General features: G+C 38.7%; 1 protein-coding gene across 20 annotated transcripts in view; it reads right to left on the bottom strand.

Annotated features, from left to right (window-relative positions):
• The window catches only part of PLEKHA5 (pleckstrin homology domain containing A5), a 173,144-nt gene that overhangs the window by 66,047 nt on the left and 83,843 nt on the right, over positions 1-23,254 (bottom strand). For all 20 annotated transcript variants that reach the window (XM_068948409.1, XM_068948402.1, XM_068948429.1 and 17 more), the window contains 2 exons: positions 5,670-5,753; positions 4,572-4,692 (listed from right to left, as the gene is read on the bottom strand). In XM_068948409.1, the coding sequence (XP_068804510.1) occupies positions 4,572-4,692; positions 5,670-5,753 (205 nt within the window). The remainder of the gene's footprint in view (positions 1-4,571; positions 4,693-5,669; positions 5,754-23,254) is intronic.

The raw sequence follows: 23,254 nt of genomic DNA, 5'->3' as shown, positions 1-23,254 counted from the left end.
CAGTTTGGAAAGCAAAATGGAGCAAGTAATTAAAAAAAAAAACACTCAAAATAGAAGTTCAAATCTTTAGCATTTTCATCCAGAAAATTCTATCATTGTACAATGGACAAAGGTTTATAAGAAGCCAGGATAAATTAACAGACCGATAGCTCTATAGCAACATTCCAAATTTTGGATGGCTGAAGTTATGAAGCTGTAAAAAAGAATACACAGAGAACCTACAACAATCCAGAGCACATAAGATTAACTCTCTATCCAACTCAGCTACCTTGCACGGCCACTATACTGGCACACCACACGAGAGCTGCTTCAAGACACCGATAAGCAATTTATAGCACTGATAAGCAATTTATAGCACTCATACCTGCTCTATTATTTGGTATCAAAGGTTCAGAAACCTCTCAGAGTATTCCAGATCTCCTGTGTTTGTAAAATGGCTAATGTATTAGGGATGCTTCTGAAAATACAAACCAGCTTAGTACTATTAGTATCAATTCTACTAAAAAATTCAGATCATTTAAATAGACTTCTCCTCAGCAGGTCTGATAACAAACCAGATTGTCTCCAGCTTCACTGAGCTCAGAATAGAGTTTTAAGGGGCTGGTTATACATCTTACCCACTGTGAATACAAACTTCCATTAACTGAACAGAGCACCGCAAGTGTTTTCTAATTTTAGTTATTACAGAGAACACTCTTCTAGATGACTCATGCCATTATTTTACCACACTCTGCATAAAAAGAGTATCTGCTCACAAGCAGTTCTGAGCCTCAAGACAGTAAGTATTTTAGGATACTGGAATATCAAGGGTGTATATATAAACTAATTATCACTTCTCAAACTTGTAAAACCATATCCTTCTCTTTCCCTCCTCTCATTATGCCCGGGATCCCCTGGCCATCCTATGCTCCCTCACACACACACACATCTAATATATCTCAAACTAGGGAAACAGGAAAAAAGAAAAGAAATAAAAACGAAGGGTTTCAAATACTTTTCATCCTACAGCACTAAAAATATAGCCCATAGGACATATTGCACAACTCTGGCTTCTGAAAGTGGCAAAGAAAGCCACATCTGGTACCATCTGACCCCCGTTCTGAGGAATGGCCCTAGCTGCCGTGACGCCTCTGAAAGCTGAGCCTATGGGACCCAGCACAGCTCAAGTACTGAGAAAGAAAATATAAAATCCAGCCACCGATATCCACACTTTCCCCTACCTGGAGAAAACAAAGGCTAGCAGGGTGCTGAACTCTGGGCAACAAGATCAGTCAGCACCTGGGGCTGCACGCTCAGTTACTCTGTAAGTTGCTCTCTGCCTAGCTGGTAGGTGACAGAAAGTTTACCAAAGCTTCTTCCTCAGTTTCAGAACTACTAAATTCATCTATGAAATGGTCTTCCATTAACTCAAAAATAGATTAAGATTAAACTTATTATTTCTATATTTTAAAAACAAGAGAATCTTACTGATAAAGAGGAAATTCTCTGCATTTGACATTAAAAAAAAGGAATCTAAAATTTTTCTCATATTCAACTTATGTTTAAAAATATGTTTCTAAGTCTTTAAGGCTGAGATGATCTCCCAAACCACAAACCAACATGATGCTGCCTTCTTGATTTTGTAGACAATTTCCATGCCTTGCTGCTCTCCATGAGCTGTGCGGGTTTCTGCCTCAGCATTTCAGCTTGCACTGGAATGGTCTCCCCATCATTCCCCCGACTGTGCGCTGGTTTGCATTGTACGCCAAACTGGATTTCTCTGGCTAAAATAAAATGGAAGATGCACAGGGGGCACTACTCGACTAGCATGGAGTTAACCCATGCAAGTAATGTAATATTCAGCCGTGAGCACTAAGTTTTTGCTCTATACATTTGATCCTGCATGCACACAAGCACACCTACCTCATGACTGTTACTCTGAAATTTCTGACTAACCTGAAACATGATATAACACGCATGACTCTATCTCAGCTGATCATTTAAAGCTGTACTGGCTTGAGCACTCTATGAATATCTAGAAAAAAAATTGATGAATTTTCATAAACAAACTGACCCATGTCCTAGATGTAACGGAGACATGAGGAGCTCTCAGCAACTGTCTTAGGCTAATATTCCATTCCAGTTACTATGAGAAAATCGTCAGTGTTGGTCTGCTGATAGTCAGGATACTCATGAAGAGCAGGGGAGAAGAGCTGTGGAGGGGCACTGGTTGCATTGCTTATTTTATTTACCCACTAAAAAGCTGATATCCTAAATGAGGTTCTGGACACGCAATCATATTTGTCTAGGTAAGGATTTTAACTGCAAAATATAAAGAAGGCAACCGCAAAAACTGTTTCTTCATTTTAAAAAGAAGGCTGGAAACATACACCTCTTGTAGCAGTCACAAGCCTACATAGATCTTCCCTGCAGCCAGAGGCCTGTGCCAGTGACTCCAAATTTAGAAATACACTTCAGGCTAACAGGGAAGAAAGCAGCACTTAGCAGAGCACTCAGACCAGAACTTTACAGTTGTATTTGGCCAGCATCTGTAGCGTGGGGAAGGAAGAGAACATTTCCACCAGGGAAAGATTGGTTTTGCCTCACCTTATCTTTTGTATTAGGCTCTAATGAGTATTTCCAGCACAAAGGAAAAACTTCTCCAAGTGCCATCCCTATTCTAGATCAATTAGCGTTAATAAAAGTTAGAACGTATTTCCACATCCGTCAACTGTCCAAAACTGTAGCTGTACTACAAGAACTTTTATCTCAATTCCTCATTGTCTTCCAATATTAGATATGGTCATGACTTTTCTCTGAAAACAGAATCACCTAAAAACACAGGTGTGGCAAAAACATGAAACATTCTTCTGCTCTATAATTCACTTTCCTCACCAGTATCTTACTTTGCTTTTCTTGTGCTGCAATACACACCCACCCCCACATATTACATTCAAATATTGATATGATAGCCCAAGAATTTCAAGCTCTTCTGTTGGAGGGATGAACAGAAAAAGCATAAAAGAAAATTAGTTGTGGCATCCAGGTACAACCAGTGGGTGACTTCTAAACAGTTTTTTTTTTTTTTTTAAATATCTTATTCAACCTGTTGGCCTGTTGGTTTGTTGAACCACCAAAACAGTCTGACTAATATTAGCTGTGGTTCTACTTTGCAAATATTCATCTCCTGAAAACAAAACTATTAAAAAGGTGCAACAGCAATTCAGACAAGTTTACATCTGAAAACTGATGAACAATAATAGCGCATACAGTCACATTAACCACATTAATATTTTAAATGCATTTAATAATTGGAATAAGAATGTAAAGAAATTACAATGATTACCCTGCAGCCATCTCAATTTCCTTCTAAAACACTACAAAACAAATATGCTAAAGGGCATGTTCTTTTAACTACTCACTTGAGACTATGGACTTTGTTATTGTTTATAATTTACCTGTGATTCTTTCTTTCCCAGCAACATTGATAGAGTAAGGCACTCCTTGAAAGCTAGGGGCCTTTTCTCATTAAATAATGGTTTTCAAATGTAAGTCAAGGCTAATGAGAATTTGTAACAACAAAACACACTTAAAGCAGCTTTTTCTATATGCAAACTTGCAATGTTTCTTTTCTATAACATGAAAAATAAATTATTTCTACCCAAATTTTCCAAAATTAAGGAATGTGCAGACACTCCAAACTATATTTTCTCTTGCAGACTGGACTGATCTGCTGCATTTTTCAGAGTCAAGGTTTTCAATGCCTAGCAAAAGCATACAGATTTGGAGTTTTTTTTTTTTAACTGTTAGGTAGAAAATATTTCAAGGCCTGTCTATAACCACTGGCCAAAGCTGTCAACTTGGTGTTCTAGTTTTTCCAAAAGACTACTTGACTTTAAGTGCGCTTTCTTTTTATGAAGGCTCTCCAAAAAGGAAAAAAACACGCACAATATTCTCACCAGCTTTGTCTACTAATCTTGAAGTATATATTATTGAATCCATCACCTGGATACACATCTGGGGATTTGCCTTAACCTTCCTAGAAGTTGGATAAAGGGAGAAACTGGGACATGATGAAGCAAGGGCAGCCTAGGAATGGAATCCAGGACTTGTACTTCCAGCCCAATGACTGAGAGTCACGATGTATGCACTTAAAACCCTACCACACGGTCAACACTCACCTCGTGTAACCACTTACAGACCATTACAGTTCTTTGCATTTTACCTGAAGAAAACTGGTTAATTGTTTGTGCCTCTAGCAATTGCCACAACAACGCTCACCCAGGTGTCTGAGCAGTCACTCAAAATTTTGCTGTTTCACACTTATTTGATTGGAAAGGTTAGATTCCATAAACAATTTAAGTAGGTGCAAGCCACAAGATCCAAGATCTCTGACAAAAATTACAGCTTCAGTGATAATTTGTTCCAGACACCTGAGATTTCAAATTAAACATGAAAGGAGCCAAATGCCCTAAGACAGATATATGCTTTGTTTCTCTTTTCAGATGGAGTACTAATAATAAAGTTTCTCTGTGAATAGCACTCTAGTACCTTATGGAATAACTGCATATTACATAAACATAAAGACTTACTCTGCCCACAGGACTCATTGGATGAGCAGCATAATCTGAGGTCAAACTATAGTTAGTTGCTTCACATATCATGCTGCCTGGTCGCTCCTTCTTTTCTTCAGATGTCATAGCTGCAGCAGTCCTGAAAATAGAAGATGTAATAGCACCAGAACATGCTGTGTGTGCAGACTGCTATTAAAAAGCATTCCTAGATGTTGCCTAATAGGAATTGTGTCCTGCTTTCCCCATTTTTAAGCAATTCACATTCCATTGTAAAGGTACCTGCACTGTGTTTTAAAAAGGCTGTTAAATTATATAGCAGAGGAAAGCTTAAATTGATTACAGATGAATTCTCTATAATTTTAAGGGGTTGGTGGGAGGAAAAAAGATAGCTATGAGCATGAAGTGGAAAGGGGAAGACCTCATTTGGCTTTAACCCACTTGCGTGAAAGGACTAACGCTTGTTCAACTTCTCATACTCCAAGTCCCTCAGTCTTTACTCTAACCACTCTATTTCTGGTGTTGCAGCAATGGTGAGGAATAGGACGTCCAATACCTGGCCACATATAATACCTTGAGGTCAGGTATGACTGATGTACGCCTTCTCATATTGTTTAAATTTTCATGAAAGATTTTGCTGTGTATGCTACAAAATTAATGCAAAGGCAGTAAAACAGGACATTATTCAACTATTCAGAAAGTGTCTAGACTGGCCAAGAAGGTAGCCAAATGAGAAGAGACTATTAGGCAAAACAAGATAAATTAAATACCCTTGATGTTCCCTACATGATTCAAAAACAGATCCCTTGTTGTTAACTTACTGGATTGTTTTAAAAAAATATATAGACCGTTTGCCAAAACTAGAGCTGAATAACTCAAGTGACAAATGGAAATCCATACAATTATACACACTGCAGTTCTATTCCATAATCAATTTGGGCTATGGTTTTTATCTTGAAAACTAGCATTAAGCATTCCTTTCACATAATTAAAAAAAATCTCCTTGTACGTGCTTGGGAAAAATAAAGTTTTGCAATTAGAAATCACTGCAGCATACTGCAATATTAACACATATTAAAATATATATGTATTTTATAACCTTAAACAGATGTCACTTACTGTTCATTCACAACAAAAATACAGTTGTCCTGGGATGGCTGTCCTGTTACTGGATGTTTGCAGGTTACTTTTCGTTCATTATGACTGTGGAAGAGAAATAAGAAACATATAGATACTAGATACTTAACTTTGCAACTCAAGTATATAAATCCAGTACATCAAGTATGTAAGTCCAGTGAAAGTAATTAGGAGTATTTCGTTATGACATGTAACTTCACGTCTCTCTTCATAACCTATACACATACACACTCATAAAAAGAATAATTTAAAGAATTAAAGAATTTTCATGAATGCTCTGGAATTGGATGCAAAACATTTGCGTTGTGTAGGCTAATGTTTTTGACTTTCCTACTGCTCTAGTGTTTAAAGTTACTAGCTCAAACAGCATCACTGATAATTCACTTCAGCAAAGGCTTTATATATTCTTAAATGGGATTTCAGCTAACAAGGGAGAAGTTAAACATAAACACGACATTAACTGTTCTCCAGGGGTAAAATAACAAATACACTAAAAGCAATTTTCTTCTAGCTTAGAGTTTGATTTAAAAATTTCAGATAATATGGATAAATTGACTGAAGAAGAGTGATGTGCCACAATTATACTTCTGCTTTTGCTGGTGATTCCTCAGTGCCGAGTGCGACGGCCCCCGCAGCACTCCCGCGAGTACCTTGAGCACGGCGGAGCACGTGGCTGAGGGCTTCACCCTCCTCGCAACACAAAGCTCTCACTGCGCAGTATCTCGCCTCCACCAGCTGCAGCTGTTGCTAGATCGCAGCAGCTCCCAGACAGTGGAAGGAATTGCCAAAATTCAACAGCTACCAGCTGCCACCACTCATGGAGGAAGAAATGTTTTGACTTGAGTGTCTCAGCCATCCATCCCAAATGGGGAGGGAAGGGAAGAAGGAACAAGAGGAGCCGCCTTTACTGACAAGACGTGTCCATCAGCTGGCAATTGTATCTTGTTCCTGCCGCACACCAGAGCTTTTAGACCACGGTTTCCACGCAAGTTGCAGCCCCAGTCATACTACGAGCACAGCAGGACCTGCAGGTGTGGAGCTGCCGACTGTCACAGAGGCAAGACCACGTAACTACGAGAAGCAAGGCTGGCTGAACTGCAATGACCCCCCGTGAGCTCTCCGACCCCAAAATCTAGTGAGAAAGCAGCAAAGGTGTACTGCCAAAATTTAAACCTGGTTCACTGATTAGAAAGCATACAAGCAGAAATCACACTGAGAAAGCACAAAGAGCTCACACCACGCAGATGTGTTATTCCGATATTTCCTATCCGCTTCATAATAAACGCATAACTTTTGTGCTTCTAGTGCTTCAAACAATGTATATAATCAAGAAAGTATTTTAGTATAATATAAAACACTGCAATATCTGAAATCAACATTATAAACCATGAGGAAACAATAATCCCTTTTGATAGTATTTACTTCTGCAAAACGATCTACTTATCCAAAATACGTGATAACAAAATTTTTCACGTATGTAAGATATCCTCTATAATACTATGCTCTTTTTGTCACAAGCTCAACCCTGCAAAATATTCTCAGACAGAGAACAAACACGGAAGAAAAAAAAAAAAATCTGCTTTAGCTGCAAGGTAGCAGAAGAGGTGCAGAACAGAAGCTTTGAGTGACATTTTATCCCTAACAGCTACTTCTTTACTGCCTTGTTGCCTACTCTTTTTAGCTTTTTAAACAATGAAGCACAACTCAGCTTGCAAACATCATGCTTTCTACCCTTCCTGCTTCCCAAAACACCTTAGGCTCAACAAGGTGATTTCTACATTCCCTTGGTTTCTTGAAAATTCCTTTGGATCACAATCATTTGGCAATTTTAGAGCATGAGTAATTGCAAGTTCCCTCCATACAAAAGCCTAATGCAACATTCAAGCTACACTCATGGACAATGGGTATTTGGGGTAAGTCTGTACACAGCCAAACTGCAAGGTTAGAAAGATAACCCAGTTGTTTGAACCTTTTTTTATTTTTGCCACGCTTCATTGGAATTTTAAAATCCTGCTAGTACCCAAATGAATGGATGTTATGGGGGTTAACTAATGAGCTAACCAACTCCGGTACTTTATCTTCTCACTAGATTCAGAAGAATTAATTTAGCTTCTAAACAAGCTCCTGTTATAAAAGCGCATCCATTCAAAGGGGGGACTGGAAAGAGACTCCTCGAGCATGTGCGTGCCATTCCTAATTGCCATGATCCAATAGTGCCATGCAAGTGAAAATGGCCCAGACTGCAGACAACTAAAAGTAACAGAATTCCCGATAAAACACCCATTTTTTGTGATTCCTCTTCTTCTTGACTTCCAAAAACTTTCTTTTCATTCTCCAAAGAGTACCCAAATAAAAAAAAAAAAAAAAAAAAAAGAGAGAGACATGGATCAACAGTACACAGCTTTGCCAAAATGTTGCCATCTAGCCGATGTTAAACCTTGACAGCTGGCTATCAGCTCATATCCAGAAACATAAAAATAAGTCATCAGGACTGTTGCTCAAAGACCATCGATACTCAGAGCTGCGACAGAGGTGGCACAGCCTACGTTTTGTCCAAACGCAACTGGCAGATGTTGACACAGGAACAGGCAACATTTAGAGGTCCTAAAGGGAGGTTGCACAAAATCAGAAGGGAAAAGGTGAAGCAGAAGGATAAAAGGGGGGAGAAGAGGCAATGCAATGACACAAACCTATGTAAGAATATTTTGATTCAGTCTGAAGTCACGTATAGAGTCAGTATTCCAAAAATATCAAAATATTTTTCGGGCAAAATATCGTTTCCTTTACTACTCAAACTGATTTCAAGATGTATAGAGGTGTAGCCATATTTTTTGTCTAACCATACAAAAAAGGCAAAAAATTTCAACATGGACATGAAAGTCTGTGGGATGCAAAATACTTTCTTTCTAGCATTGTAAGATTTTTATAGTCACTTCCTACTAAAAAGGTGAGAAAGATGAAGAACAATCTTTTCTTTCTCTTGAGGTTTGATGCAAATGAGGTCTTATGAGGGAACACTGAAAAATCAGCTTGTACAACTAAAATGCGTGACTGCTGCAAGCATGTTTAATTGGATAAATAGATTTTAAACACTTCCATTCGAACACTTTATCATTACTCATCCAAAATATTGCATTTTTGATGTTAATTTAGCTCATATTTTGACAAGACTCCTCCAAATACTGTGCAAGATGTAGAGTATCCTGGTAATTATTTTCATAACCCTCCTACGCAACAGGTGTAGGTGAAGGCATTTATTTTGAACTTAATCTTGCAGATGAGGAATAGCTTCATTAAAAGCTACCACTTGATATTCACAACCTCCATGACATTCAACTTAAATAGTCCTTCAGTTATCCACAAAATTTCTTTCTGGGTCCTCACACAAGCTCCATATTTTAGATATTACGTTATAAAAACACATACCACTACTGTATCTCAGTGGGAATAAGGCAAAAATTTTTCTGCTTAATGTAAGAGAACTTTAGTTTTATATAACCTCCAGGCTGTAATTCAGGCTTTCAACTCTGCACATTTATGTGTCTGTACTTTTACTATGTTGTAATGATTGCTGTAACTTTTGATACAAGCAGCTGGAAGCCAGTGTGTTAATTTGCTTGCTTACGCAGAGATACAGCCTCCAAGAGCTATATGGAAATAATACTCCTCTTCCTTCTCTCTTCAAACCGTCTTTGATAACACCAGAGTAACCGGAGTAGCTACATACATACATACATTGCTGGGCTTATACCAAAGGTTATAACTGACCCTTACTATTTTAGCATCCATACTTAGATTGTATTAATGCTATGCTAAATGCTACAGCCAAAAAGGGGGGGAAATTGCCTGTTATGTTTTATTAGTATCCATGAGCATACTCTCCAGACTCAGTACGTGGCATGAACCACTACTCATTAATATTTGCCACTGGGAGGTGTTGGGGTCCAGACGTCAGCACAGCTGGCTAAGATAACATTACAAATATGTATTTCAACAGAAAATGAATCATAGTTCTTGCATGTGTCAAGACAATATTCTGTTCTTAATTCCAGTAGTAGTCTTGGACAGTGACCTAGTATAAAAGAATTTAAAAATAAAACAAAAAATCCAACAACAATAAACACTAAAATAGAATCATAGAATCATAGAATCGTTTAGGTTGGAAGGGACCTCTGGAGATCATCTAGTCCAACCTCCCTGCTCAAGCAGGGTCCTCTAGAGCATATTGCCCAGGATCACATCCAGACGGCTTTTGAATATCTCCAGCGAAGGAGACTCCACCACCTCTCTGGGCAACCTGTTCCAATGCTCTGTCACCCTCACAGTGAAGAAGTTTTTTCTCAGGTTCAGATGGAACTTCCTGTGGTTCAGTTTCTGCCCATTGCCTCTTGTCCTGTTGCTGGGCACCACGGAGAAGAGGCTGGCCTCATCCTCTTGACACTCCCCCTTCAGATACTTGTACACGTTGATGAGATCCCCTCTCAATCTTCTCTTCTCCAGGCTGAACAGGCCCAGCTCTTGCAGTCTTTCTTCATAGGAGAGATGCTCCAGCCCTCTAATCATCTTGGTAGCCCTCCGCTGGACTCTCTCCAGCAGTGCCATGTCTCTCTTGTACTGGGGAGCCCAGAACTGGACACAGTACTCCAGGTGAGGCCTCACCAGGGCTGAATAGAGGGGCAGGATCACCTCCCTCCACCTGCTGGCAACACTCTGCCTAATGCACCCCAGGATCCCATTGGCCTTCTGGGCCACAAGGGCACACTGCTGGCTCATGTTTAACTTGTTGTCCACCAGCACTCCCAGGTCCTTCTCGGCAGAGCTACTTTCCAACAGGTCAGTCCCCAGCCTGTACTGGTGCATGGGATTATTCCTGCCTAGGTGCAGGACCTTGCACTTACCTTTGTTGAACTTCATGAGGTTCCTCTCCGCCCACCTCTCCAGCCTGTCCAGGTCCCTCTGAATGGCAGCACAGTCTTCTGGTGTGTTAGCCTCTCCCCCCAGTTTAGTATCATCAGCAAACTTGCTGAGGGTGCACTCTGTCCCTTCCTCCAGGTCATTGATGAATATATTGAACAAGACTGGGCCCAGGACTGAACCCTGGGGGACACCACTAGCCACAGGCCTCCAACTTGACTCTGCGCCATTCACCACAACCCTCTGAGCTCGGCCATCCAGCCATTCTCAATCCACCTCACCGTCCACTCATCTAGCCCACACTTCCTGAGCTTACCTAGGAGGATGTGATGGGAGACAGTGTCAAAAGCCTTGCTGAAGTCCAGAAAGACAACATCCACTGCTCTGCCCTCATCTACCCAGCCAGTCATTCCGTCATAGAAGGCTAGCAGATTGGTCAAGCATGATTTCCCTTGGGTGAATCCATGCTGGCTACTCCTGATCACCTTCTTGTCCTCCAGATGCTTAGTGATGACCTCCAGGAGGAGCTGTTCCATCACCTTTCCAGGGATGGAGGTGAGGCTGACAGGCCTGTAGTTTCCTGGCTCCTCCTTCTTGCCCTTTTTGAAGACTGGCGTGACATTGGCTTTCTTATATAATAAATAGCTCAGAGCCAAGTTAAATAGCTCAGAGCCAAGTTCCAGTTTCAGCTATCTCAGTGCAACACAACTGATACCAATTTATCAGGACAATTTGACCTCTTTCTCATGAATTTTTAAGCTTTTCTTCCCAATCTGTTCCTCTGAACATTGTAAGCTTTGGCATCAGTTAGCAAAGAACATCACTTAGCTCAGCTTTGGCACACAGACAAGCCCTCTGAACATAAGGAATTATCTTTTTCAGGTTAGAAGTTCACAGCAACCTTGAATTTGACTCAAGTTGTTTGCTTTTTATCTAATCACTTTTCCTCTCCTTTCCATCCCTCTAGACACTCCTACTCTCTTTAAAAGATAACATTATTTTACCTATTCTCACTAATGCTAGAAACACTCAAAAAACCTTGTAGGAATTTTAATCTACTCAGTAAATTACAGTCAGTAGTAATCTTTTTAGTGGCCAAATGTGATGCAAGGACCACTTAAAAAAAAAAAAAGCCCTCAAACAGACAATTCAAATAGCATTATCCAATTTTTAAGTAGTAACATGCTATACAATTCCAGGGGCACCACTTTTCAACAAAAGCCCTACACAATTAAAAGAAATGAGTCACTTAATATGACCAGAATCCCCTTTCACAGCCAGGATTGCCTAGCTGTGTAGGGCAAGAAGGGAGAAAAGCAGTGATGAGAAGAGCACCCAACACGTTCTGCACATGATTTCACTTATTTCCACATGCACTACAGCAGTGTTAGAGCATCAAAAAGGCTACACCCTATCGCTATTGCACAAGCCTTGTGGGCCAAGGACTTTTGGAACAGTGTTTTTCGTCCTTCTCTGACACTCCAACTTTGAATTAATAGATAAGGTATACAACAATAACGGCAGAGAAACTTGGTATCATGCATGTAACTGAGGAACAAATATAATTCAGTTTAATATCAGAACAGTACACGCCCCTATCTTTCCACTGCAGTCGTCTGCGACGCCTATGCCCATCTTTCTATATTGGCTAATAGCATGCAGAGACCCTGCTTTCAGATTTTTTTTTTTCAGTTTTACCTTGCATTTTACAAGAGTGTAAAATAGCAAGAGGACTCCAAAAATGCTGTGTGCCGGGATTCTGTTCTGACCAAAACTGCCATGAAATTAGCAAATTCAATCCAGTTACAGGGCAGGATGGACACATTTAAAAACGAAGGGTTAGATCATCTTTCCTCTGGAAAAGAGAAGTTCACTGAGAAGCGTCAAGAAAGATCAAAGTACTAGAGTGGAGACATTTGGTTTGGGGTCCCTCCATTGTAACATTTGGTTATGTTCCCTGTCCTCACAAAAAAAAAGGAAAGAAAAGGAAAAAGGAGAAAACACGCTGAGCTGGGCCAGAACTGTTACAAAGACACATCTGGCTTTCTCTCACTAAAATTAAAACTAGATGCCACTTCAAAGCTTCTCTCTTGCCCTTTCTTTGCATACTTTATTTATAGGCTCCTAAACGCTAAGGCCTTCTCATTTGCTCATTCTCAATGTGACCATCAAAGCAAAGCCCGAGTTCTGCTTCACTGAATGAATACAAACAAAATCATAAAATAGGACACTACTTTCAACAAACCTCCATATCTTTAATTTAGAAATGACGTTCCTTTTGACAAGTGAACAGAGGGACATATTTCAGAAGAACTGTATGTCTAAGAGCTGAGTTGGAATAAACGTTAGGAGGCAGATAAGATTCGCAGTCTGACAATCTAATCTTTATTAGGCAAGCAGGAATCCCTATAAATCATCAACTTACTCAGAAGTATATGAAGATATTTCATACGAAAAGCAAATTTACACATTTGTCATATATGCTTCATTGCAAAATATAAACAAAAGTAACATGTAAAGGTAAGGATGTTAGGCAAAAATTACAAAAGGAAGTTGTCCTCTCTCTATATATGCTAAAGCTTTGCATGGATATTCAAAGATGAGATTAAACTGGAAACAAACATAGGACAAGTCTGGTCCAGCTTTATTCAACCTCTGCGAAATATTTCTTCTCTTAAGTAAGAAAAAAAAGAAATCACACACATCAGCAATTTTTACCTTATGGATTTGCTTTCTAATGCCTCGTTTCTAATTGAAACAAATGCACTAACTTATAGTTACCCAATAAAAAGTTGCCTGAATTTGGAAAAAATTTAAGTAAATGTAGTCCCTACACGACTGTTAGCAAGGATGTGGCCTGCGGTTGTACAAACTCTTCTCTTTTACTAAATCTGCAATGCCACATTGTACAGTAAATAGCACAGGCAAGCACTTTTCAGTCAGTACTGGCATACCCAACAATTATGAGCCTTTTTTCAATTAAGCTTTTTAAACAATAACTTTGGAAAGCATGCTGCTTGGCTTCACTGGAAAACATATGAATATGGTAACTTTTGACATTGGGGAGCCTGAACAAAAGAAGATGTAAAGAGACAGTAAGTTTAAAAGCATATGAAGTGCTGACAGACCTGTATAACATCATATAAGCTGCTTTAAAAAAAAAAAAAAAGCATTGAGAATTCTTCGTGTACCCACATACGTGGATAGGTACACACAAAATGACTAATTTTCTTGGCAGACAATGGAACACCTAACCTACGGCTGCTGCTGTCATCCTTTTTGATCTACTATGAGTTTATTTTTTCAGGCAAAGGGTCAATTCTCTAGATTTCTTTTTAAGCCCTTCTTAGCTGAAAGCAAGGTTCTTACAAGTCACAGGAGGTTTGGTTTCCTTGTTGCTGCTGTAATGAAAAAGCACCTGGACATCTCTACACAACTGACTGTACTCCAGCTTTTCAGCTATTATTTATTTCCCAAAAGATCAAGCACTACAGCCCTGAAATTGTAAACCTTTCCTTCAATGGGACCAGATTTATATTCCAATGAAAATATGCAGTGAAACACCAAAACCTTTTGTCACCTAACTGGATGCAATTAATATACTTTCATGCACTCCTTCCAACAACAGTAACTTTCCAATACAAAACAGTAACTTTTTGTGCATGTTACGTAATTAAGCACAAACATTAAAAAAACCCTTCAGAATGCTAGGATGGAGATTCTGCAAAAACAGTGTATGCTGTCTTACAGACTGAGAAGCTTGTAATACAAAGTTGTTCTTTCTTACCAAGCAGTACCTTCTCAGAGAATAAAATTGCTTCTGTTCTCAGTTTTCTTAAACCTTGGGGGGAGGGCCTCTTTCATCTGCAGATAATGTATTTGGGAACCTGTAAGATACTCAGACTCAGTAAAGGCATGAAAAGCCATGCAGCACCTTTAAGGACAAGCACGGCAATTTGTAAGATGTACTTGCCATGTGTCAATGTTTGTAACGTTTTCCTAAAAACATTTTCAACACCGTGCATGGTGTCTGTTATTGTAGGTTGATAATAGCATGGCAGACGAAGAAAATATTCAATTCTGTAGGTATACTCCATAATAAAAACAACTACCATGTTGTTTGCTGTTGGAAATAGTTTGAGAAAATAGTTAGGTGGGTGTTAGGAGGCAATATTACCTATAAGTCTCAAATTTGGCAGCCGAAATCTAAGCATTCCTTGATGGTTACACACCTAGAAAGGTTCCAAGAACCAAAGTAACGAAACCCTTCTGCCATGAAAATCTACCCTGTTTTCCAAAGAAAAATGGGATTTGGAAGAACATGGGTCAGCAGGTGGCTTGTGGACCAGAAGGAGCACTGGATGCTTTGGTCTGGGCAGTACTGCCTCTTCGCATTGAAGATGGACAATAGATGCCTGATCAACTAACGCTGCCCAAAAGCCCATTTCCTCTCTCGCAGGAGGGATGCTGCGGCATCTCCCGAAGAGGGAGCAAGGATGAAAAGGGTAAAAGCTACTATTTGGAAAAAGGAACAAAAAGCTACAGACAACAGCCGTTCTGATATGCAGAGCTAGTTGTCTTTGCTGCCAACGTTAGACCGCTCAGATCATCAATCTTTAATGACTGAAATCACTGAGTATCACTGAGAGGTGTTAATTAGGAGCTATTAATTTATATTTACTCATACATATGGTGTTACAGGTTTTTCAAACCAGAAACAACTCTCACTTGAACTAACATGGGACAAATGCACTTTGGCTATGTAACTGAATGATCACCATTGCATCACTGTACTTGAAGCAAAATATCGCACTAAGTGCTGTAACTTGGGAATTAGAGAGACTTCAGCTTCCTTAGCCACCCTCCACAAATCTAAGCTTGATTTTTCAGTGACTTGCTGTAAAAATGTTAGCAAATGCTTTGATAGTTGCGTAACAACTTTAATGCTTTCCTCGAAGCTCACTAGATGGAAAGTTATCTCCAAAACTTCTGCTGACCTATATCACTATGCTCAGTTCTGCACGCCTTCGCCCGCATGATCTATTATAGTGTTAGAAGTATACATGAAATGCACTGTTTAGCAAGTGCTAGGGAGGGAAACATGAACTTAAAAGGCAATTCTGCTTTATGGTTCCATTCCAAGTTACCATGTGAATAGTGTTACTTTGCAAGAAAAGCTTACTCTTAATAACAGTCCCTTTAACCTCTAAGATTAAGATGCTTTTCTGTGATTATGTTTTGAATAAAATTGCTAGAGACAATGCATAGAAGAAAAATCAATGCAAACAAATCAAGTAGTGTAATACTTTTTCTTTTTTTAAAAATACGTTAACCTTAACATCTAGCCTATACAAGAAACAATCTTCTCATCAAAAAAATTTTCAACTGAAGTCTGATTGAGTCAGACTTCTTTGCAAGTTCACATGGTTTCAAGAACTTAGAATGTCTCCAGCTATTTAATGCAACCTGAAAAAAAGACAGGGCCTTGCTGCAATGTCTCAATTTCCACTGGGCTTCAGATGATAACCCCGTAACATCTCTGCATGTCTCAATTACTGCCAACCTTGACTATCCTGTCACTTAATCCACTCCCCACCCCCAACCAGTTCTCAAGGGGACATAATGGATTCAGCAAATATAAACATATTATAGACATATTAAAATAAAGAAAACTTAGGTTTTCTTTCAGAAAAAGGTGTATATTTACTAACTATATGCATTTCCTCACCTCAATTTCCTCAAGCAGTTTGGAGCTTTCTCTGAAGCGCTCCAGAGTGGTGAATTAATTTATCTTCTCCAAATGTGAATATTTAACAAATTGTTCAATTTCCCCCTATTTATAGCCCTCTTACTAATACTTTTTTGCCCTACATATATTATGCATCAAAATAATTAATAATAAAGTTACGACTGCAGTAAACTTCTCAAATAACGTGGTCAATATACTGTCAGATTTCAGATAGTCACTTTGAAAGCAGATTCAAACTATACACCAATAAAGTAAATCCAGGAGAATGGATTAGATACTTAATAGGGCAAAGTAATACTGCAGATTCATTTAAGAAAAAGTTTGGAAATAAGTTACATGTTACTACTGAATTAAACATTATCCAAGATTTTCAGGACTATAGCTGTTATAACCATTGAAGGCTTCTTCACTGAAAAATGTAAATAAATTGATTATTAGTCTATGACTTCTAGTCATATTTTTTCGTTCGGTCATATTCTATGTTGACAACATAAAGAGACAGTTATAAAAATACAAATTTGGAAAAATCAAGATCCCTACTTTCTGATTCTAGCTCTCCATAGCTCCCTCCAAAGGCAATTTGAAATAAAATGCCCTTTCAGAAAGACAGTTTAAAAAAATTTACCTCCAAAAGGCACTATCAAACAAATCTGAAATTATATGGGGTGAATACCACTCTTTTTTGTGAAGTACAATTCTTACAATTCTATTAGTATCATTTCAACAAAAACCAGTTCCAAATTATCCTTGCTACTTAAGATTTGTAATATGAGTTTAAGCAAGTTCACCTCTGACACCTGCTACTCAGACACCATTTTCATGCATTTTTTCCACTGATACTCAGTTCTTTCCCAACACGCTGCATACACGTGTACTTTTGCTCACCAGCCTTCCCTGCATTTAGTCTCAGGACTAACAGGTCTCTTATTCTCTCTCTCTCTCATAAGTTTAAGAATTTCATTTCATCTCGTATTACCATATTGTGGTAATCTTTTCCTTAAGGTGTAGACAAAGGAGCACACTACGAATTTATAGCACCTGCGTTATGGTCAATACTCCCATTTTTAGCATTTATTTATTTATTTTTTTTTTTTAAAGTGGAAGACCACAAAATGATTTAATTCCTTCCCAGGTTCCCAATCATTTTGTGCAACTGCTCCATGCTTTCACTTTCATGCATTCTTCCTCTCCCTTTTTCCCCCACTTTCTTGAATAATGGCATACCAACTACCCCAGTTTTGTGGATTCTCATTCACTTCAAAACATACTGTGCTTCCACTGTTGCTCTCCTTAAAGCTCAGCTGTTGGTCATTTTCACTCATGACTGCTTGCTTGTTTGTTACAAGATATGACTTGCCTTTTTTTTTTTTTTTTTAATAAACTCACCACTTTTATAATATAACCTAAACTCGTTAGTTTAGTCTCAAACTATTTACAGCAAGAACATCCTTTACAAAACACTTTCAACCATAATTGCAAGAGTTACAGCACAATTCAATTGCTCCATTAAACTGCTGCTGTAGAACTGTAAAGAGAAGTAAAGCTGCCTAATTTTATTGAGTTATAAATGCAATTTGTTTTTTTATTTCAGTAAAATGTTACCTCCAATTTAATGCCAGGCTTTGAGGAGACATTTAGCGGAATCACGTCGTGTTGCCTCACAAAACTAGCTAAGCACATCAGTAATCAAAATCTGATATGCATTAATAAAAGGTAATAAAATATCTTATTTCTCATAATAATTTTCTCCTTTGGCCAAATTTCTAAGGATATCCTTCCCTTATCACATTTGCTATTATTTATGATTACTATCTGCATTTTTTTTTTTTTTAAGATGAAGTGAAACACAATAGTGGCTATCAATGAAGCAAATCTCATTTTTATCTTAGCCAACATAACATGCTGTAGGAGTTCAACAGCTTAACACTGTTTAGGTAAGTACATTACTTCCATGATTGCTCGATCACTTTCCCAATGCCTTGTAAGTTGGCATACTTCCACAATCACCTCTCTGGTAAACAGCTATTTTTTATTAAATATCAACACACTTCCATTAATTACACTGTACAACTTTTAAAAGTAAGTCACACTTATCAAACTCTGTTATATCAGAATACATTAGTTCCCCAGTCTGCTAAGAGAGGAAAATGGCCTTGCAAATTTTTGTAAAGTGAATAACGTTTTCTTCTGGGAAATCTTTAGAAATACTTCTTTTAACAATTTAACAGAAGAAAGCAGCTGAAGTATTGGTGGGTCCACTTGCAAATCAGTTTTAACTGTGCAACCACACTCAGCCAAATCTTGCATTTCAGGTTTTCCTTCACAATAGATCTTATTCTGAAGAAAAGGTACACATTGAAACTTTACAAAAATAATTATTTTAACGATGAACAGTCACCACTAACACTTTTAATCACAGGTCCTCTGAAAGCCTTTGTAATGATTTAACTGAATAATCTTGGTGGTCCACTGGTAGGGCACATGCAAATACGTGCAGCAGGATGCCAGAGCGTAATTAATTACAGATCACACTGTGTGTGGGCCTGCATTCATCGCAGACAAAAAGAGGACAAACTCTATTAAAAATATTCTTTGTTTATGACGTCAAGTTCAAGTGTATAGACACCCGGGACATAAAGGGGGTCGCTCAACTGGAACGCTGAACACGTCAGCTGCCACCTCCAAGGCCCGAGGGCGCAGCTGAGCCTCGCACAACTGCTGTTTCTTTCCATCTCTTAGGGCTCAGCTTCGGGAGGCCAACGCTTCAGGAAAACATCACGGCCTCAGAAGAACAGCAGCACGTTGTTTTAGAAGGCTCAGAGAGAGAGAAACGTTTACATTTGTTTGAAATCACAAGTCTGTCAGAAATTGTTTTGTACTTTCTCCACACGTTTACATACTTTAAGGGATTGCTTTTTTTTTTTCTGGAAATGTTCACACTTAATGCTCATCTGTTTGCAGCTAACATTCATCTGCTCACATTTCAGATTAAAGATCTCGGAGGAGAGAATAAAAGCGTATTTTAGTCTAGAAGCATGGACACCAGTCAAGCTTGCGGGGAACCGTGACATAGTTATAGCTATCTCTGCAGAACTGATCTAATTGCAGAAAGGCCATTTTTCCTCTCTTTCCTTGGCTTTTAAATTCATCACTCCACGTGATTCTTCATCTTATTACCTTCAAGTATTTCCAAAAATTAGGCAGGCTTCAACACTTCCACAAATACTACTTTTCAGGAAAAAATGCCATTACAATATTAACCACAAAAAATACGGAACGGTTGTTAAATGCTATACTTCAGTGTGTTGTTAACTTTTCTTCCGCCTTCCTCCTGCACGCCTGCACAAGTCATTACCAGGGACAGAATGCCAGATTCAGTGGACCTAAAGTCTCATCTACTATGACAGGTCTTATGCTCCTACGGCGAGTTTAACTTTGACTGTCAGAATAAGTGACTGTCTATGACTAATTGCTGCTGTTAATGTTAAGCACACCTGTCGGCAATTATCAAAAAAAAAAAAAACCCCTTTATGGAGTTGAATCCATCTTCCACGCCATTTAATATTATTAGGCTTCAGCTGTAATTCCTAGGTTTGTTGCATGTGACCAAAAAGCAATGGGAGCTCTACAAACAGAACAGGCATATCAACCTGAACATGAAATGAAGTACTGTTTTCTATAGGTAGCATTTCAGCAGTTTTTATTCTACAGTTTCCCATTTCAGTGCTAAGTTTCTTAGGAAAGAAATTGACACCACAGTTTAGACAAATTTCTGAAGTAGCAGCAGTAATTCATATCTTCAGCAACATTATTCAACACTAGGCAAGGAAGCAGGATAGATGAAGGGTAAGGACAATATACATTCTTTGTTGATTCAAATATTTAGCTTTTCTTAAATAAACGAAAGAAAAAATGCGGTATGATAACCACAGAAATACTCATTTAGTAAAAGCAAACAAACTATTAAAATAAAGGGCACTTTCTTTTAAGAAGTGCTGGCTTGCAGTACACGGGAAAACTGACTAGAATTACTTACTTGTTTTATTGCATCCAATCAGGTGTTTCAAAAGGTGAATGGGCCAAAACGTGCACCATAAAACCATGGTCATTTAGGTAATAAGATTACATCATTATTCAGTTTACCAGATGAAATTTTAGTACTCCATCTGATTAAGAGTTAACGTCCACCACCCAGTGCTTAAATGAAGACTGTCAACCACTTTGACGCCTGCTGATTTTGTCTAATCAAGCCATTGGCTTTAAATTTTTGAAATATGCACTTGACAAAAACATTTCTTGGCTGTCTCCCCTTGTATTTTCACATCTTCAGTTTCAACACCTACACAGATTGTTCTGCAGATTGTACTCAGTTCTTTCAAAAATGCAGAGGAATGACTATAGCTTACTTACAAAATGAATCGTCAGCAGATTTTATGGATATGCAGAAAACACAAAGCGAAAGAATATTACAACTGAATCTCTTAATTTTACATTCTGATCTTCCCAATTGTATCCTGACCCTACAATGCAACTGAAATAATACTTCATACTTATTAAGAACTACTATGGACCCAGGAACCCACACCCTTTCAAGGAATGGCACAGTGGGTTGTCTTTTCCAATTACAATTACAGGTTACTTGCACAAATGCAAAAAAACCCACAAAACCCTCTGGGACGATACTTCCTCTTGAACAGACACGATGCAACAGATAACTGTCAGGATTTTCTTGCATCTGGGGGAAGCAGCAGAGTGCAGTAAGTTCAAAACTCAGTGGGAGCCAGAAGCAGGGAGCAGTTTTCTTGCACAGATGCTTCTTCCAAGGTACTTCTAGCAAGGTACTCCAAGCTCCTAGAATTGCAGCATGGCATTCCAAGTCTACACGCAAGCCATCTTTGGCCAACTTCTGGTAGGCTGCTCACCCACGTATTGAGTAATACAGGCAAGCAGTATCAGTGACATCTGGAGTTTTAATTCCAAGAGCCAGAATTTTCTGACGTGAAGAACGCACATTGCCATGGGCCACAAAGTGAATGTAACGCAGAGGCAGCTGTAACACTGCATACAAAATACAGCCCACAACCTGCAACTAAGTTAGAAGTGGCACAAGCTATCACCTCAGCCTCAGTGCTGGAGTAATGCAGTGGAGGAAGGCAGGAACCTGGCTTTTGCACTAGAACTGCTTATGCCTGGCCAACCTGGACAACAGTAAGAGCTGTCTGTCATCTGTGCAGATATGCTCCATGCAGGTCCATGTTTTCTGCTTAAGGTCAGTCTTGGGGCCACATTTTTACCTTAAAATTGCCCCAAGGTAATGGTTAGCAGCTATTTAAAAAAAGGGGGAGGGGGACCCACTCCACTCTTTCCTCCTGTGCACCCACTGGTGCTCGAGCAATCACACAGTGATCCGTTGGGTTCATGCAACTCAAAACGATTCACTCTTCACAGCACAAACTTTCCTGCAGGCAGATAACATAAGGCGCAGTATGGGGAGAAGGATCTGTCCTTTCTGACAGCAGCCAACTACTGTGTTGGCTCAACTATATCCTCAGTGTCAAATTGGCAAACATGATGCTTTTATGTTAGAGCAGTACATCTGTGCTAGAGATGTATAACAGTATAATTATAGGAAGCAAAAAGTCCTGGTGAAGACTCTCCCTTCATAAAGCCACCCTTTATGTAAAAGTGACAAAATTAATTTGTTTCAGTGCTGTTAGAGTAAAAGGTCAGGGACAAAGGGACACTTGGATGGCATAGATCCACATTCATAATGTCAAAGCCATTTCAATGACTTTTTAAATGACAAAAGGGAAAAATAACATCCAACATCACCCTCTCTATATTGGTGGGAACATTTTATCTTCTACTAACTTCTTTAAGAACTTGTTTTAGTTTTTCTTACGTTGAAATTGGCTTTAAAAAGAATTTTAAAGGAGTAGTAAATCTTATTCAACAAGATAAATTAACTGCAGTTTACCATATGGAGCATTACTCATTTCTCATTTTACCACTAGAAAACATGAACATAAGGAAGAGATTTGTGAAGCAGTGATTTTTCATAGAGACCCAAAAGTGAAAACTCCTTGCCTCAAATTTTTCTTTCCAGATTACAGACATTCTTTCAGAAAAGGAGATTTTAGGCTGTATTTCAAGCCTATATTATAGAGTGTTTGTAAAGAATGATGTTTTTACAGTATCTCTAATCTTACAGAATGTCTGCAGAATTAGTAACTGTGGATATATTTCAGACCTATACGGTAATTTATGCTACGCAGATCTCCAGTTACCCAACAGAATTCTACATGTTGTGTGCCTCCTAACATTAAATTGCTTTAGAAGGGCTCTTCTTCTGGTATCAAAGTCCTAGCACTCTTTACAGGTATCCAGCCTCTATGTGTGTGTGCCCTCTCTCTTTGCAATATGGTGTTTATTTTTGTTTTTGTTTTTTTTTTTTTTAGGTGGGAGGAGGAGTGTTGGGTTTTGTTTTTTAATATATCTACTTTCTGTATGTTTACAATCATATTATATTTAACCATTAATATGAAGAGTGAAAAAAGCTTTGATCTTGCACTAAAAAGATTCCTTGCTTTTCCTAGATGAAAAGGACATAGTTCACTTTTTTTTTTTTTTTGTTTTAAACTCAGATTCCTACTTTGTCCACCACGGATTCAGGCACAGCTCATCAATCACAGAACAGGCATTGCAGACCAGCTGTACCTCCTTATCAGCATTCTATTGTGCACATCTGTCTGATCAATATAGTGATGAAACAGCTGAAGCAGGCTCCTGTCTAGAGCTTTATGTACATCTACGTTAACTCCTTAATGGCAGATGTTAAAGTGCCATATGAAGATCCAGCCTTTGAAGATCTTTTTGTATCATGTTCAGGACTGATCATTCAATA

Source organism: Struthio camelus, chromosome 1, assembly GCF_040807025.1.
Source record: "Struthio camelus isolate bStrCam1 chromosome 1, bStrCam1.hap1, whole genome shotgun sequence".
Lineage (NCBI taxonomy): Eukaryota > Metazoa > Chordata > Aves > Struthioniformes > Struthionidae > Struthio > Struthio camelus.
The sequence above is the reverse complement of the archived record's forward strand: the minus strand, read 5'-3'. Positions and strand labels throughout refer to the sequence as shown.